Source organism: Nomia melanderi, chromosome 9, assembly GCF_051020985.1.
Source record: "Nomia melanderi isolate GNS246 chromosome 9, iyNomMela1, whole genome shotgun sequence".
Lineage (NCBI taxonomy): Eukaryota > Metazoa > Arthropoda > Insecta > Hymenoptera > Halictidae > Nomia > Nomia melanderi.
This window is the reverse complement of record NC_135007.1, coordinates 16,251,643-16,266,940: the sequence shown is the minus strand read 5'-3', so window position 1 is coordinate 16,266,940 and position 15,298 is coordinate 16,251,643. Positions and strand designations below refer to the sequence as shown.

At 47.5% G+C, this 15,298-nt stretch overlaps 1 protein-coding gene across 38 annotated transcripts in view; it reads left to right on the top strand.

Annotated features, from left to right (window-relative positions):
• CaMKII (Calcium/calmodulin-dependent protein kinase II) overlaps positions 1 to 15,298 on the top strand; it is a 156,837-nt gene that overhangs the window by 36,849 nt on the left and 104,690 nt on the right. For all 38 annotated transcript variants that reach the window (XM_031989332.2, XM_076370733.1, XM_031989346.2 and 35 more), the window contains exon 3: positions 14,077 to 14,171. In XM_031989332.2, coding sequence (XP_031845192.1) covers positions 14,077 to 14,171 — 95 coding nt within the window. The remainder of the gene's footprint in view (positions 1 to 14,076; positions 14,172 to 15,298) is intronic.

The window sequence follows — 15,298 nt, the reverse complement described above, 5'->3', positions numbered from 1 at the left end:
CGAGGAATGCAAGACTGATCGATCAACTTCCATTTTTTCTCACGCAATCTCTTGTTGGCTCTATCCCCCCACTCCTAATATTTCCGCTCGCCAATTTGCTATTCGTCGATACGTCAGTTCTTCGATGAAACCATTGCCTGTACGTTCCGCTGGACGGCAACTAGGTCGAACTGCATCTTCCAAACAGTTAGAGACACAAATAGCAAAGTTTATCGCCCTCCGTTAACTGTTTCCCATAGATTTTGAATCTTCTGGCCACCTCGGAGCTGGAAGCTACATCTCCGCAGCAAAGCTTGACGCGGTGTATCATCCATATATCATTAGTACAATTCGAGACTGAATTTTTCACTGATTAGATTAGACTGTAGCCCTTCGTGTTAACTGCTCGGTAGTTTTAGCGTTCAATAAGAAACTCTTCAACGCGTATGTTTTCAACGTTATCGAATCGATGTTGCCGAATATTCCCTTCGGGGAGCGTTGAAACGCGTAAGAGAATGAAAACGCGTAATTATGTTGATAGCGTTGTGCAAACATTGCAACGCCAAACAGTTAATAATCCTTCCTGCTTTTCTTCGCTACAAAAGAGAAACTACGGGAAGACGCTTAAGATTTCCGTGGCGCTTGACGCGTTAAAAACTGCATCGACCTGCACTCGGAACAACAGACCTCCCGACTGCGTAACTAACTATCGAGATCGCCGTTCGCATTCTTCCGAGATTACACGTCCGGCTGTCGATGTCCAGCCGGGAAGAGCGAGCGGGACACAGGATCAGCGCGGCGGCGACGGAATCGCGGAACCCCCGCGACCCCGGGACCCTCGGGAGAACGCGTGGAACCCTAGTATCGACCCGGCTAAAGCCATCCCCGCCCGGCTGAACCGGCCAACCCTCGCCCTGACACCCTCCCACCACCGGCCCACTCGCCTTTCCCGTGTTCTCCGTCTCCGTCCGCCTTGCCCCGGACTCCATCGCTACGCTCGCCGTTTTATGGAGGACAGGAGCAAGCAGCCGCGGGTGTGCAGCGGCTCCTACAGCGATTAACCCTTGAACGCGTGACTCCGGGGGGAGCAAGGGAATATTTTTGAACGGCTCGTTTTATCTTCGAACGACGCTCGGTTGGGGATTCGGGGCGAGAGGCCTTTGCGGACGATGATTCTTTAACCTCTTGACTTGTGATTGAATTTCGTGGATACTCTTTGGAACTGTTTGTCGTTGATAGTGAGAGAATATTCCTTGCTCTTTCTATGCGTAGATTTAGTGTAAACCATATGAATTGGCGAGAATAATGCTTCGTTTGAACAGAACACAATGATATTTTTGTACTTTGCACTCGAGAGGCGACTCTTACCATTTGATTTGATACAGCAAAATTGTAAAGTCCTGCATATGATATTAAGCTTTGTATAATGCATCAATACGTGTAATGTTGAAATAAAATAACTATCCTTCTTAATTCATGTACGTTTTCTCATTAACTAGTTTCAAAGAACATCGTCTGTATCCCATTAGAAAATGTTGCATATTCCTAGTGAAAAGCTTCCGAGTGCAAAGGGTTAAACCATATCGTCGCCTCGTGTCTGAATATTGTAAAGTTAAAGTATACAGAACTTGAAGATTCTGTTCGATTAGATATGGAATGCTTAAATCATAGAGAATGAGATTATTTCAAGATTAGTAGTTCAATCATTCGTTTACTCAGTATTCCAAAGATGAGATTAATTTAGCGAACTGTAACATGTTTCTCTCAGAGACTGTGAAGGAAATTTAAGAATAAGCGAACTGAATTGTAAGTCTATTGAAGTTTCCATAGGCGCGCTCTTCGGAGTTTCTATGGAATAATTTCGAAAAGTAGATTCAACTGCTCGGCAGTTTCAGCGTTAATGGTGCACCGTGGTCGGCGCGGAAAAAAAGTTAACCAGCGCATGGACGAGTCTCTAATGATCAGCCGGGCGAGCTCTTGTTTTTCTTGCGGAATTAGCCGGCCTCGTCAGGATAAGAAGGCGGATTGCGGGGAACCACGGTTGCCTTGCCGCCGCTCGCTACGTGATTTCCCAAGGGTCGGCTGGTTCCGGGGTTCCCCAGCTGCAGGCTGTTACGATATCGCGTTCGTTTAGGTGAACAGCCGGAAATTCGGTTAATGCTGATGGCCGCGGAGGCGCGCCAAGACTTCTTTCGTCGCGATTCATCGCGCGATGGCCTCTCGCGACTGATCGATTCCCCTGTCTTCGTTCTCGAACGATGCTCGTTGAAACATTATTAATCGTCCTGGACATGCAGACGCAAGATCAACGATAGAATTCTCGAGTAGACGCGTTTCTAATTTATTCCGACGAACAGATATTTCAACGTTATCATTGACAATGATTAATACTCCGAAGACTGCAATTAGGAGAGCGTCGCTACTATAGAAAATGGTTTTCCCGGGACATCGGAGATTTCGTATATTCGCAACGCGTTCATTAACATGCGATCCTCGATCGCGCCGTCGAGGGTATTATTTAAATTTAATGAAATCCCCAGCGTGTTCCGCGCGAAACAGACTCGAGGGTGATAAAAATCCGAAAGGCGCGAGAACTTTCTTTGCCTCTATGAATACGACGGAACCGTCGAAAACGTGCGGCGACGATTCAGACAGAAGTTTTAATGGTTCCGAGCCGTCCGCGAGGAAGGACGGAAAGTTATTGTACGCGTCGGAGAAAAAGTTGACCCCAGACGTAAGCCAGACTGCGGAAGGGGACGGAAAGAGAAGGAAAAGTCGCGGGCGTATAGATAAGAAACGAGAGTTCTCGAAATTGCTTTATCCTGAATACTTGATCCTCCAGGTATCATTAGAATTACATCATTAGAATAAAATCAAACCATCTACTAACTCTAGACACTTCCAGCGCTTCTTCGCGAGCATTCTACACATTTCGAAATTTCCACAGAAAAACACAAAACTCGATCAATATCTCAAATTGCGAACTTCTTCCTGGAAACTCGCATCAAGTGCATCGAGCGAAGTCACGTGGCCGGCGCGCGCCCGAAGTCGATGTTCACGTTCCTCGCAAACGGAAGCCGTACGCCGCTCGTCGATCAAACACGATCACGTCGTACACGACTGCCTACGCGTGTCGCCGATTATCAGAGCCGTTCGAGCGATCTGGGCAAAGTTGTACAACTGGTCGGCCGTGCACGCCTCCGCGAGTCTCCCGGCGCGGATCCGGCTGGCTCTAATCGCGTATTCGTCGCGGTCGGGTCGCATACATCCATACACGCAGTCCCAACTGCGCGCAACTTCGAAAGAAACTTCGCGTTCCAGGGCGTCACGGCTTAATACTTGAAAGGTTTCGAAACTTTACCGAACCGAGCTTCACTCGGGGCGCGAGAGGGATCGTTTGGATCGCCGATCCATGGAAACTGCTTCGAGTGCCTCGAATCGGCTATTAAGACGACGAGAGGCAAGCTTGCAGTACTCTTTCAATCAAACCGAGAAGGGAGTTCGATCATTCGGTGTAAATTTCTCGAACATCGCGAAAGGACAATAGGCGGTAAGGCTTCTCCCATTTAAGTGGCTTTCATTAAGCCCAATAGCAATCGCACGAAGTGTTCCTCTCCCTACACTGGAAACTACCAAAATATTACGTCACTCCGTAATCCGATAAAATGATCTCGCGAGGAACAACAAGAGACTAGAATCGCTGCTCTCATTAACGAACCTCTTAAGAGGGATCATAATCGATCCCCAAATTCCTCGGAATTCCGCGAACATAATTTTCCAATCCCGACGAATCCAATCTCCCTACACTGGAAACTACCAAAATATTACGTCACTCCGTAATCCTATAAAATGATCTCGCGAGGAACAACGAGAGACTGGAATCGCTGCTCTCATTAACGAACCTCTCGAGAGGGATCATAATCGATCCTCAGTATTCTCGAAATTCCGCGAGCATAATTTTCGAATCCCGACGAATCCAATCGTCTCCGATCCCTGAGAAATGTGTGCCAAACCGTCGGCGCGATCTCGCGATCGTCATAAATCCCTTTCACGCTGACCCCAAGGCATTTTCAGCCGGCCGTTCGTCCGCACAAAGCTGCCCGCCTCCCCGCCTCGTCCCCCATTCTTTCTTTCCCCGGGTACACGTCGTCGCTTGAAAGCTTCCATTTTTTTTTCGCCCCTTTCTGTGGACGGTCGCGCTCGCTAGCTAGCTAGCTACCGGAGCTAGCTAGCTACCCAGCTCTCTCTCTTCGGCCGGTCCGCGCGTGTATCGTCGTGTCGCGCTGTTCCGTGTCAACTGTCTGCCGGCGCAGTATGTAGAACAATGGAGCGGCAAGCCGAGACTGGCTGCAATAGTTCTGCCGACGTTTCGCATTCATCCGCGGCCGCGATGCAAAAAGGAGAGCTGCCGCGTGCCGCAACAACAGAGAGAAAAAAAACCGGGGGCCGGGGACGGAGGGGGGAGAAATAAAAAGAGTAGCGCGCCGGGCGGAGGAGGAGGAGGAGGGGGGAAGAATGAATCGTTGATATACGCGGGCTTTGACGGGCCGAGACGAGGCCCCCGCACGGACACATTAACGATTCCGTTCGCGATGTCGTCGACCCACATCCCACACTGACGTCGCTCGCCTATTGTCCGGCCGAGGAGTGTTGGCACGCTACCCCTGCCCAACTACCCTTAACCGGGCCTGCCTCCTGATCTTATTTCTTAACCTCTTAACCGGCGAATTGATCAGTGGGAGGTTGACGTTCAGTCAACGCGTGCTCCCAAGACAGCGTGTTCAACCGTGGAAACAGCGAATTCTAAGTTGGAGACTTTGAGAGCTCCAGGGAAGAGGGAGTTCTTGAATCCGAGGCGATCGAGTTTGGGGATCGGAGAATTTAGGGGGGTTTGGGATTATGAGAAGTCGATGATTTGAGAGTTCGGGCCTTTGAGAATGCGAGCACTTGAAAATCCAGGCGGAATTTGGAAGTTTGGAAGTCGAGACTTTTAGCAGTTGGGAGTTCGGCGCTCTAGGAATTTCGATCTTTGAAAGTTCGGAACTTCGGAGGTTTGAGACTTTGAGCGGAGGTAGAATATTTTATTTATGATACAGAGATTGTCGGTGTGTTGATCGAGTTCGTTCAGTCGTCTTGAGTTGTTTGGGAAATGATCGTTCAGAAGTATCGGTGAATGTATTAGAGATTCGATGTTTACTGGTTCGGATAAGCGAGGTTATGCTGCGATTAAAGAGTGATGATGAAGTTCATTGTATATTGAAGTGTTTCGAGAGATGAAATGATCGAGTCACCTGTACGGTTACTTTGCAGAACGTTCTTTCTTCGAATAAAGGACTATAAATGTCTGTCTCTGGCTGGCTCATTCTACTTGCAGTAAACGCTGCTCGTAAGCCGTGAATATTCATAAGCATTTCAGGGGACGATTCCATCTACACAGCACTAGGAACTGAAGAACACTGAGAATAATCGTGTTCCTCGTGCTTTTTGAGATCAATGATACAGTTAAACCTCGATTATCCGATTTAATCGGCGAAAGGAAACTCGAGAAAACTATCATATAACAAAATCTAACAAAAACTAACATTACAACCGCTGAATCAACAGATCGACTATATATAACTTTCTCAGACGAGTGAAAATGCAGTTCTTTAAATTTCGATTGACTTAACAGTCATTATATTTTAATGTACGCATTGCTGAAACAATTTATTCAATAATTCCATAGAAAATCGTTTGTCTTCTTAATAATTCTAGAAGATGAAATCCGAGGAATGGATAATTTCGACTATAATAGCTATTCGGTGGCAATAATGAACTTCATGTTACAACCCAACACACCAATCCCCAACAATTCCCAACAATCCCTTTTCCTATCGATCCGAAACCCCCTCGCAAGGCAGCGCGACGAAAAACGAGGACGAATTGAACGCGCGATAGTTAGAGGTGCATCTCGAAGCTATATCGCGGTGTAATTCCGTTAATCGATCCCGATAATTGTTGCGGATGATTCCCGCGATCGCTGCGGGTAGTTTTCACCGATTATTTCGATGGGCCTGATTGCCCCGCCGTTCCTCGGGAATCCCGATGGGATGTACACGAGCCACTCGTTAGCCAAAACTGTTAACTCCGGAAACCGAAAACTATGAAAACGTGCTGCAACAGTCGTTGATTTCCAAAGTTTCTCTCGGGAAATCGAAACATGGAGTGTTTCTTACTCTGTTATCACGCGTGTAACTGAACCCTTCGACTACTGTGCGTTCAAAAATGAAACCCACCTTGTACTCGTCCAATTTATGAGAACCACATTCGATCATCATGCAAACAATTCTAAGCAGAAAGCATGAACACGAAAAGACGAGTCAAAATGCCTCATTCTTAATGTTCTCTTTTCGTAATTATTAACCCTTTGCACTTGAGAGGTGACTCTCAGTCACTTGATTTGATTTGCAAAATTATGGAGTCTTATATATAACATTAAGCGTTGTACGATGCATCGATATGTGGAATATTGAAATAAAATAACTTTCCTCGTTAATTTATATACATATAAATTATACCGATAAGAGAAACAACTGGCGACCGTGTCGTGCGACCTGATGGCGTGTACGCATGCACGCGGCGCGGCGGTGCCGTGGCGCGATCGGTAGGCGCCGGGGGAAGTAGGCCGAGTGGGTAACTATGCAAAGTGCAGGAAACACGTTTTACGATGCGTCACGTGACACGCTGATCCGACCCGCTATAAACCCGCGGGTTAGGATTCTGCAGGACGTGCGCGCGCAGCCCGCGACGCTTTGACCGCTTTCGCATCGGGGAGACTGGCTCCTGTCGGTTGCGGCTTTACCTTTTTAACCCTTAACGCACCGGAAGTATTCCGAGTTTGCTTGCCGACGAAAATACCGTAACACGGATACCGAGGGAAATTCACAGAAAAGGTCTACCACGATACTCAACGCGTTCATTATCATTACAACGATAACGAAATCGCTTTTACCATGACATCAGCAGCATCAGTACGTTAAGGGTTGCTTCATGGTTACTCCTGAATTTTCTGGGGCGAGCTGAGTTTTCTAGGAAGTTAGTAGAAGCGTATGAATGTTAGATGACGTGGTACCTTGGAGAGCTAGCTGACTCGCAGTGTTTCGGAAGTTTTGAGCTAGAGATTTCAGCGTAACGTTGGATTTATCCGTATTTCTTTATCCGTTTATTCATCGTCGTAGGGATCGTTGGCTAGTAATTAGCCTCGTATCAACTACTATCTGAAAAGTACCTTCAAAAGAATACTTTTCAAAATCCATAGACGTTAGAAGGAAACTCTAAAGGAACGATTCCTAATAGCTCCAAGCGACCAGAAAAACCAGTTCTGAAACACGGACGCGTGCACGAGCAGAAAATCAAATTTTCCCTGCGACGACGGCGCTTAGGCATCGCGAGGTTCCTAGACAGCCTCTATCGTGCACGGCGGCCGGGCGACGGAAGCAAACAAATTGAGATCTAACAGAGAACCGTCAATTTTGTAAATAAACGGCGGGTCTCTTACGAGCGGTAGCTTCCCGGCTTCCGTCGTCGTATATTCAGCTCTCTCCGGGCTCCGGTGAATTCAAGGATCTCCGGGTTCATAAAACAGAAATATACTGGCTCGATACGTAACGACGATCGAGGGAGCGCGGCTCGCTCGCTTGTACTAGCTTACGCTAGCTCGCGATTCCTCGTTCGCCGGTAAGCCGCGAGGGGAATCGATCAACGATAAAACGGGTCGTACCGGGACACGTTTATAGCTACCGCCGCCTACGAACCCGTCGCGCTTGCCGTGCACCGGTGAGATGTCGGCCGACTACCTGCCAGGTGAAAACTAGCACCGGTTGCGAGAACCGCCGGCCCTTAGGAAGCATGGCATGATAGAGACTCGATTCCAGTTACGCTAACGCGAGACGATTCGGGTAATTATGGACACTGTAGAAGTGACTAATGTGTCGTTCGAATGATCGATGAAGCTTCGAGTAATCCGAGGTAATGAAGGGATTGGATAATCGTGGTTTAGGTAGTGGAGAGTTGGGATAGTGATAACTTAATGAAAAGTATGCACAGTGCGTATATAGAAATGGGAAACCTTGAATTTGGCAATTCTCCGTTTTCAGAAGAAACGAGTTCCAATGCGTGTTACCGTAATGAGGCGAATGATGAAAAGGGATTTATTTTCAAAAAATGTTCCCCTGGACGAACATTGTAAAGCTAGGGGTAGTTGTACAATAGCACCTTGGTTAGGTTAGGTCTTGGTTAGGTGATTCGGTTCATTGGTAATAAGGCGACTAATACAATAATGAAACACAAGTTAGAGACTAGAATTCAAAGAGGACCAAAGGGAAACAGAAAAAACAGAATTCTAGACATTCAGAACTTACCAGCGTCGCCGCGCTACCGCAACCCCATGCTTCTAATCGTCCTACACTACATAAAAACCTGAAGCTCATTTTCTTCGGAGGACCATCGTCAAACAACCCACAAGACATTTCCATTCCTATACACCTCATGCAATATACATAGTGTCGCATCTCTTCTCGACGCGTTATTGTTGTTTTTCTTTCGAATTTTCCACTCGTATTTAGCAACACTCACATTCTTTCATTCTTCAAGCACCAATCCTTCGCATCCTTCGCCTGTCTATCCCATTCGTTCTCACTCTACGCGCATCTCGAGCTCATTCGAACATTCACTCGCTACAATAGGATTTCGAAAACAGATTGTCTCCGCGAGTCAAGCATCGCGAGTAAAAGATTCCCGTAGCCTCGATGATTTTCCGGCTGGCAGGTCGGCCGACCTCTCATCGGCTCACGGTACGTTAGGCGATCGTAGGACCTATGCACACGGGATGGCGCATCGAAGCCGACACGGTGTGTATTTAAAGGTATCGACATTGCACCGGCTCGCAGCCGCTGCGAAAGGCGCAACGTCGTCGCCCCTAGTTCCCTAGGAGAGACAGCGGAAAGAGAAAGAAAGACAGAGGCAGAGAGAGAGAGAGAGAGAGAGAGAGAGAAAGGAAGAGAGAGCGTCGCTCGAGGCCGCTTTGAAGAACGATACGCCGAGAGCATCTCCGTCGCTCTCTCGCGCGCCCTAGTTGCGCGTCGCGTCGAGCGAGTGGCTCGATTCAAGGCCGACACTGTCGCTCGACCACCGTTTCTGCGTCGGTGGCTTCCTCCGCGCGCAACTTTCCGACCCCCTCCACCGCGCCGCTACCCTCGCCGCTCTCTTCTCGTTCCAGTTTTCTCTTTTTATATCTTCGTTATAGATTCCCTTGAATTGTCCGTGGTCGGCCTCGCCCGAGTCGCCCATCCCCATTAGGATCCAGGTAAAAATAGTGCTCTTCGACCGAGAAGCTTTTGCGGGTTCCTAGGGGATGGACTTGTTGCGAGGGAGTACCGTGGTCTTGGGAATACAGGATAGGTTCGAGAAAGGATGGTCTGTGCTTCTTGAGGGAGAACGGGGAGAGGTTGAGGTAGGGACGATTAACGAGGTACCACTGTAGTTTCGATGGAGTGTAATTGGGAGCAGCGGCGAATCCGAAAGTAGTGTTCCATTCAGGATACGATCGTTGAATCGAGTGGTTCCATTCAGTTCGGTACAAGCGACAACTAACGAGGTGATACTGTAGATGCAGGTACAGGGATGATTTTGTCGGAGTAGATCATTCGAAATGTAATGCGTCGTTGGGTCGAATATTCTCGGCGAGTTATGTATGGAATAATCGGTAAGTAACGAGGCAGTACCGTGATCTCTAAAGAAGCAGAGGATGAAGGACGAACTCCCTGTCGAAGTCTCTTTAACACTTCTGCCAAGTGAACACTTGTGTGTAGTCGGAAGTATCTTCTACCCCTTGCCCTATGATCTATTTTAGAATGATCGATGCAACTACTCTGTCATTTAATTTACTGGAAAAAGGAATTTTTGGCACATTCTGTGTTCGCTCTGAAGTACAACTGATAGAAAGAATTGAGTAATGCTTATGCTTGTTGAACTCTGCTTGAAATCTTCGACACGATATTGCAGGGCAAAGGGTGAAAGAAACTAGAAGGTCAAGATCCTTCGTGAGAATTACTTTGTCTCTCGTGTCTCATAGATTCAGTAGAGCTTAGCTCTACGTCACCGAGAAAATGTTTAACCTTTTGTACTCGAGAGGTGACTCTCAACCATTTAATTTGACGCAGCAAAAGTAGAAAATTTAATATTTAATATTGAACTACGTACAATGCATCTATGCGCGATGGGATAAAAGCTTTGTTTCTCAATGTACCTGTGATGTTCCTTTGAATTCATTTAAAAACCATCGTCTTTGCCTAGTTAGAAAATGTTATCGCCAACGAAATACTTCCGAGTGCAAAGGGTTAAGTTTCTGTTGAAAATGGTGGGAATTCAGGTGACACGGCGGTCGAAGTCGGAGAATAAATGAAAACGAACCGATCGACCACGGTAGGCTTCGAAAGAAGCACGTGATCGGCGGTCTTCCGGCGGATCGGGGGTTAGGTCGCCGTGCAATCTCCGGTAATGATTGGTCTCCATGGCGACTGGGCAAGCGGGCCGCCTCGCCCTTTTTCCTCGCGGGCAGCGCTGCCCCCTAGGCTGCAGCCACGCCGACGACGCCCGCAGGATGAAACATTAAAGTTGCGTTTGCGCCGATGCGGCCTGCCTTGAACTACTTTAAGGAAGGATACGCGGCGGGCCTCCGCAACACGTCGTCCGCGGCTTGACCTTTCGCCCTGACGCTACCCCAGCTCGCTTCCCCTATCATTTTCGTCACCCTCTTCCCTTCTTTTTTCGGCTTTTTCTTCCTGGCCGGCTGACGGATCGCGTTCGCCGCTTGCACGCGAAGAGTCTGGACGTTGAATATTCGACGATAAGCCGGGAATAGACGATAGTTCTCTGTTTTCAGCGGATCCGTTCGTTTTTTCTGTAACCTCATTGTTTCTTTTATTATTCGCTTCAGTGCGTCGATCCTTCGATCGAGCCTGCGGAGAACAATGGAGCGATCCTGTGATCGTTAATGGTTCCTGTGTGCTGAGATAATGGCGATGGGAGCGCGACTCGATTCTTCTCTTTCTGTGCCTACTTGTTTTTATATTTTCCGTTAGTTCGGGAACCATTGATTCGGAGAACTGCTCTAAGGATTAACGAATAATCACGGAATGATTGATAATGCGATTAATCCTTCGATCTAATATGTCCATGCATCCTATTAACCCTTTACGAACGAATACCGATATTTTGGCTAGATGAAAATTTCATATTTGCAATACTAAGTTGCAAATGAATGATTCAATTACTCGAATAGCAAGAGATCAGTACATAGTTTCCTTCTTTTCTACTGTTCAAGCATTCGATGCATAATGTAACTTCATATGTTGAAATACTTATGATTGATAAATAGACAACCAAGGATCGATAACTCGACATTCTTTCCCACATCACTCAACTTAATCATTGAACCACTAAATCAAGTCTCGATCATTGCCTCTTTCCTATCCAAGCAAAAGAAAGAAGATAAAGACGAATTTTCAACAGTCCCTTCACCTGCGAAGAATCTCCTTCCCGCGGGAATCGCGCGATAGTTCCCGCGTCCAATCGTCATCGAGCTTCCTGGCTCCCGCGGTAATTGGTGGAATTTATTGCACCCTGATTCCTTCTACGAGCGCGATGAAAACAATAACGGTCTCGTTAAGAGGTCTCATTCGACGGCGCCGCGGCCGGAGAGCAATTGCCGCGCTCCGCGTTTTCCGTGTAATTTATCTGCGCCGCTCGGACCTCGACTCGCGTTTCTGCTCCGCGGTGTTGCTACGCTAATCGAGGGACGCGTTGAATCGTCCGCGGTTAATTCTTCATTATTATTTACGCGAGCCGTGCGCGCGAGGCGCAATCGCGCCGCGGATCTTTACGCGGCCGTTGATTCTTTCGGGGCTCTGTTAATTAGCCGCGATCGTTGCTGGGCAGAGCAGGCATTCTAATTAACACTAGAACCGCCTGGCAATAAGACAGAGCTATTTATAATCCGTTACACAAATTAGGGAAGCAGATTTCCCGAGGTTCGCGGAGCGATTTCCTCGCATGCAATTTACTTCTAAGTTTCTTAGCAGCATTCTTATCGTCTTAACCTTTTGAACTCTGTATTGCACCAGTCAATGTCACCAGTTAATTCAATATTGCACCACTTATAATATTGAATATTTTAATGAACCAAAGAAACCACCCTAAAATTATTCGATCTTCCAGGCATCCAATTTTATACTGAGAAGGAAAATAAAAGAAAGAAATGTTATAGGATTTCTCATTTTCACTATAGGTACTATAAAAATTAGTTGCAGTTGCTGATAGATTGCGATACCATCTGGAGTGTTAAGGATTAATAAGAAATAAGAATATTGAAAACGGTTTGAACAATTCGGTAGTTCCAGTGTGAAAGTTCAGTGAATAGTTTAGTTTAGATTGACGCGTGGAGGTACATGTAATTTGGAGTTCAGTAACGAGAGAATGATTTCGTAGAACTCCCCTAACCGATTCATTAGACTAACGTCACAAAGTTTGATATTTATAACTGAGTCGCTCCAATGCGGTCAAATTCAAAAGAAAAATTGAGGAAATCAATGTTTCGGCTTCTGGAGTAATTATACAACAAACTCAGAAGCTATAAGACCTGGAAACGAGTAAATCCTTCAATAACAAGAATATTATTTTAACCCTTTGCACTTGATAGGCGCCTTCCATTTGATTTGACCCAAGAACATTAAACTTAAAAATCCAATATTAAATTTTCTATAATGTACGAACACATGGAACATCGAGATAAAATAGTTCTGTCACTTAATTTACGCAAAGTATTTCCTTATATTAATTACAAAAATATCATTGACACTTCATCAGAAAATAATGAATATCGAGAAAAATATTCTCGAGTGCAAAGGGTTAAAACTCAGAGATTATCCAGAAATCGACTGAACCGCATTAGCTTCGAAGCAACTCGATTCTTTCCCATCTTCGACGTTCACCGTCGCTCTCGAGCCACTCGGAGGATGCAGCGGCGAAACACGAGAAGCCCCGTCCTCGCGTAAACACGATCGTTTATCAGGGATCGCGCACCGAGACGGGAGATCGTGTGCACACGTTAACCAGCATATTTCGAAATTTCCAATAGTTCGGGATCCGCGCGAGCGTACGTGTCCCGTGACCCACTTGAACGGGGACCTAAAACTTGCTCGTCGGGCGCGGGGTGCTGCACAGCCAATCCGCTCGCGACGATGCAATCGCATGATCGACGCCCCGTTGACGAACTTTCGATGCCGTTACCGCGGGTTTCCCCGGCGCGCAGGTGGATGTACAACCGGCGCCGGGGGTAATCGAGAAAGTTTGCCCCTCGACTAACCCCTCGAGTCGCGGCACCGTTTAAGAGACCAAATATATAGAGTATAGATCGGCAAGTTTCGAGCGGAGCCACGAAGCTGCAGCCCCGGTTCAATTAACGGCCCCCGCCGGACACCGTTTATCCGCGCCGAACGTTTTCGGACGCCGTTGTCTCGATATTTCGCTCGGCGAGCGAACTTTCCGGCTGCTGCCGATCGAGGCGATCGCGAAACCGGTCCACGCCTCGCTGTGAGCGCGGCTGCGGGGCTTCTCGGCGACGCCGAATGGAGGCAATACGCTTCGCACGCGCGGCTCCTTTGAGCGCTCGGTGTAAAGCTGGATTTAGATTAACGGATATTATGTAAACGTCGATTTTGATTAATGTTACACGAACAGGCGTTCGAATTGTGCTCGAATGCGGGGAATGATTAGGTTTTGGAAACAATGATACTGCGTGTTTGAAGGGTTGTCAACTTAGCGTTGCAAATTCGCAGAAGAACCAAACAGAATAATTAACATATTATGACATGTTTATGGCGACGTTGCTTCGTTGAGGGTTAAATGTCCCTCATAGGTTATAACCGAGTGCATGTTGCTGAAATTTAGAATGAAATTAATATTGTATCGAGAATCTATTTTATATAGTTTTACTATAGAGTATTTTATATAGTTTTATTATATAGTTTTACTATAGAGCTTGTTCTTTGATTGTTCCAGGGGTGCCTTCTCAGTAGTGCGACGATGCGTTCAGAAGAGCACCGGCCACGAGTTCGCGGCGAAAATCATAAATACCAAAAAGCTCACGGCCAGAGGTGAGTCCGATTTCCTCTTCAAACCTACCCTGTTCTCATGTGAAAACCATGCTCTAAACGATTCGTGAAGAGAAATCATCGAATCGGTAGATGCTCGGAAAGATACCCGACCGACGAGCACGTTACCGTGGAAAATGTCCGACCGGAATCAGGCAACGACTTTACGCAAGCTCCGTCGCGATTGCATCGTTAGCACGCGAGAGCCGCGACGCGGAATTCGAGACGCGCTTCCATCGACTGTTCCGCTGCATATTTCATTAACGCGCAATCGAGTCACGTGTCGGGCTCGAGCGTTGTAATTTCTTTTCGACTCTGAAATCCGTCCGTCAACGAACCCCGCGACGAATATGTCCGCCCTGTAGCTCTTTCGCGCGGGAGACGCGGCCCGATCTTTCGTTTGACGCTGGGCTGCCTTAATAGGGCTTAATCGACTAATTAACCCTTGAATCCCTTCTTCGAGAACTCGCGGTAACCCAATTCCCCGGCGTATTCCCCGGTAAAGGGAATTAATTACACGGTTTCTCAACGCGTCCCGCGTTTCCGGCGAATTTCGGTCGATTCGAGTCGGAACGATCGCGACGAAATCGAAGTTTACATCATCGCGCAGCGATTCGTCGTCCGGGATCGAGTTTCCATCGGCGGAATCTCCGAACGAACGAACAGCGTCGACGAAACGTGAATGAGAGTGCCTACTTCAGTGATCTTCTCGCGTTCGTCGCGCGTGATTGCGAGGCGCGTGTTGTTTCAAGGAAGTATTCAAGAGGGGATACAGCCGTGAGACTTTCAGGGTCTCGATAAACCGACGGACGCGAGCATTTCCTAATTATTTCGGTCCCGAGGCATTGTTCCTGCGTTTCCCGCGATTGGACGCGGAATCGGGGAAAGAGCCGGGCCTCTACACCAAAGACTTAGCGTCTAAAAACAACGAGCGACGCCGTTGTCAGCTTGCCAACATTCCGACGCGACCAAGCAGCTGCCAGTGCGCCGTGGCCAGAGGTGGACCAGCCGCATTGCGAGTGGACGCGCCGGACGCTGGACAATTTTTCGACTGCTCGAATATGGAGGAAACACGAGGAATATGGGTCTTCTCCTTTGAACCCTACAATCGAATCTTGCAACGCGTGTTA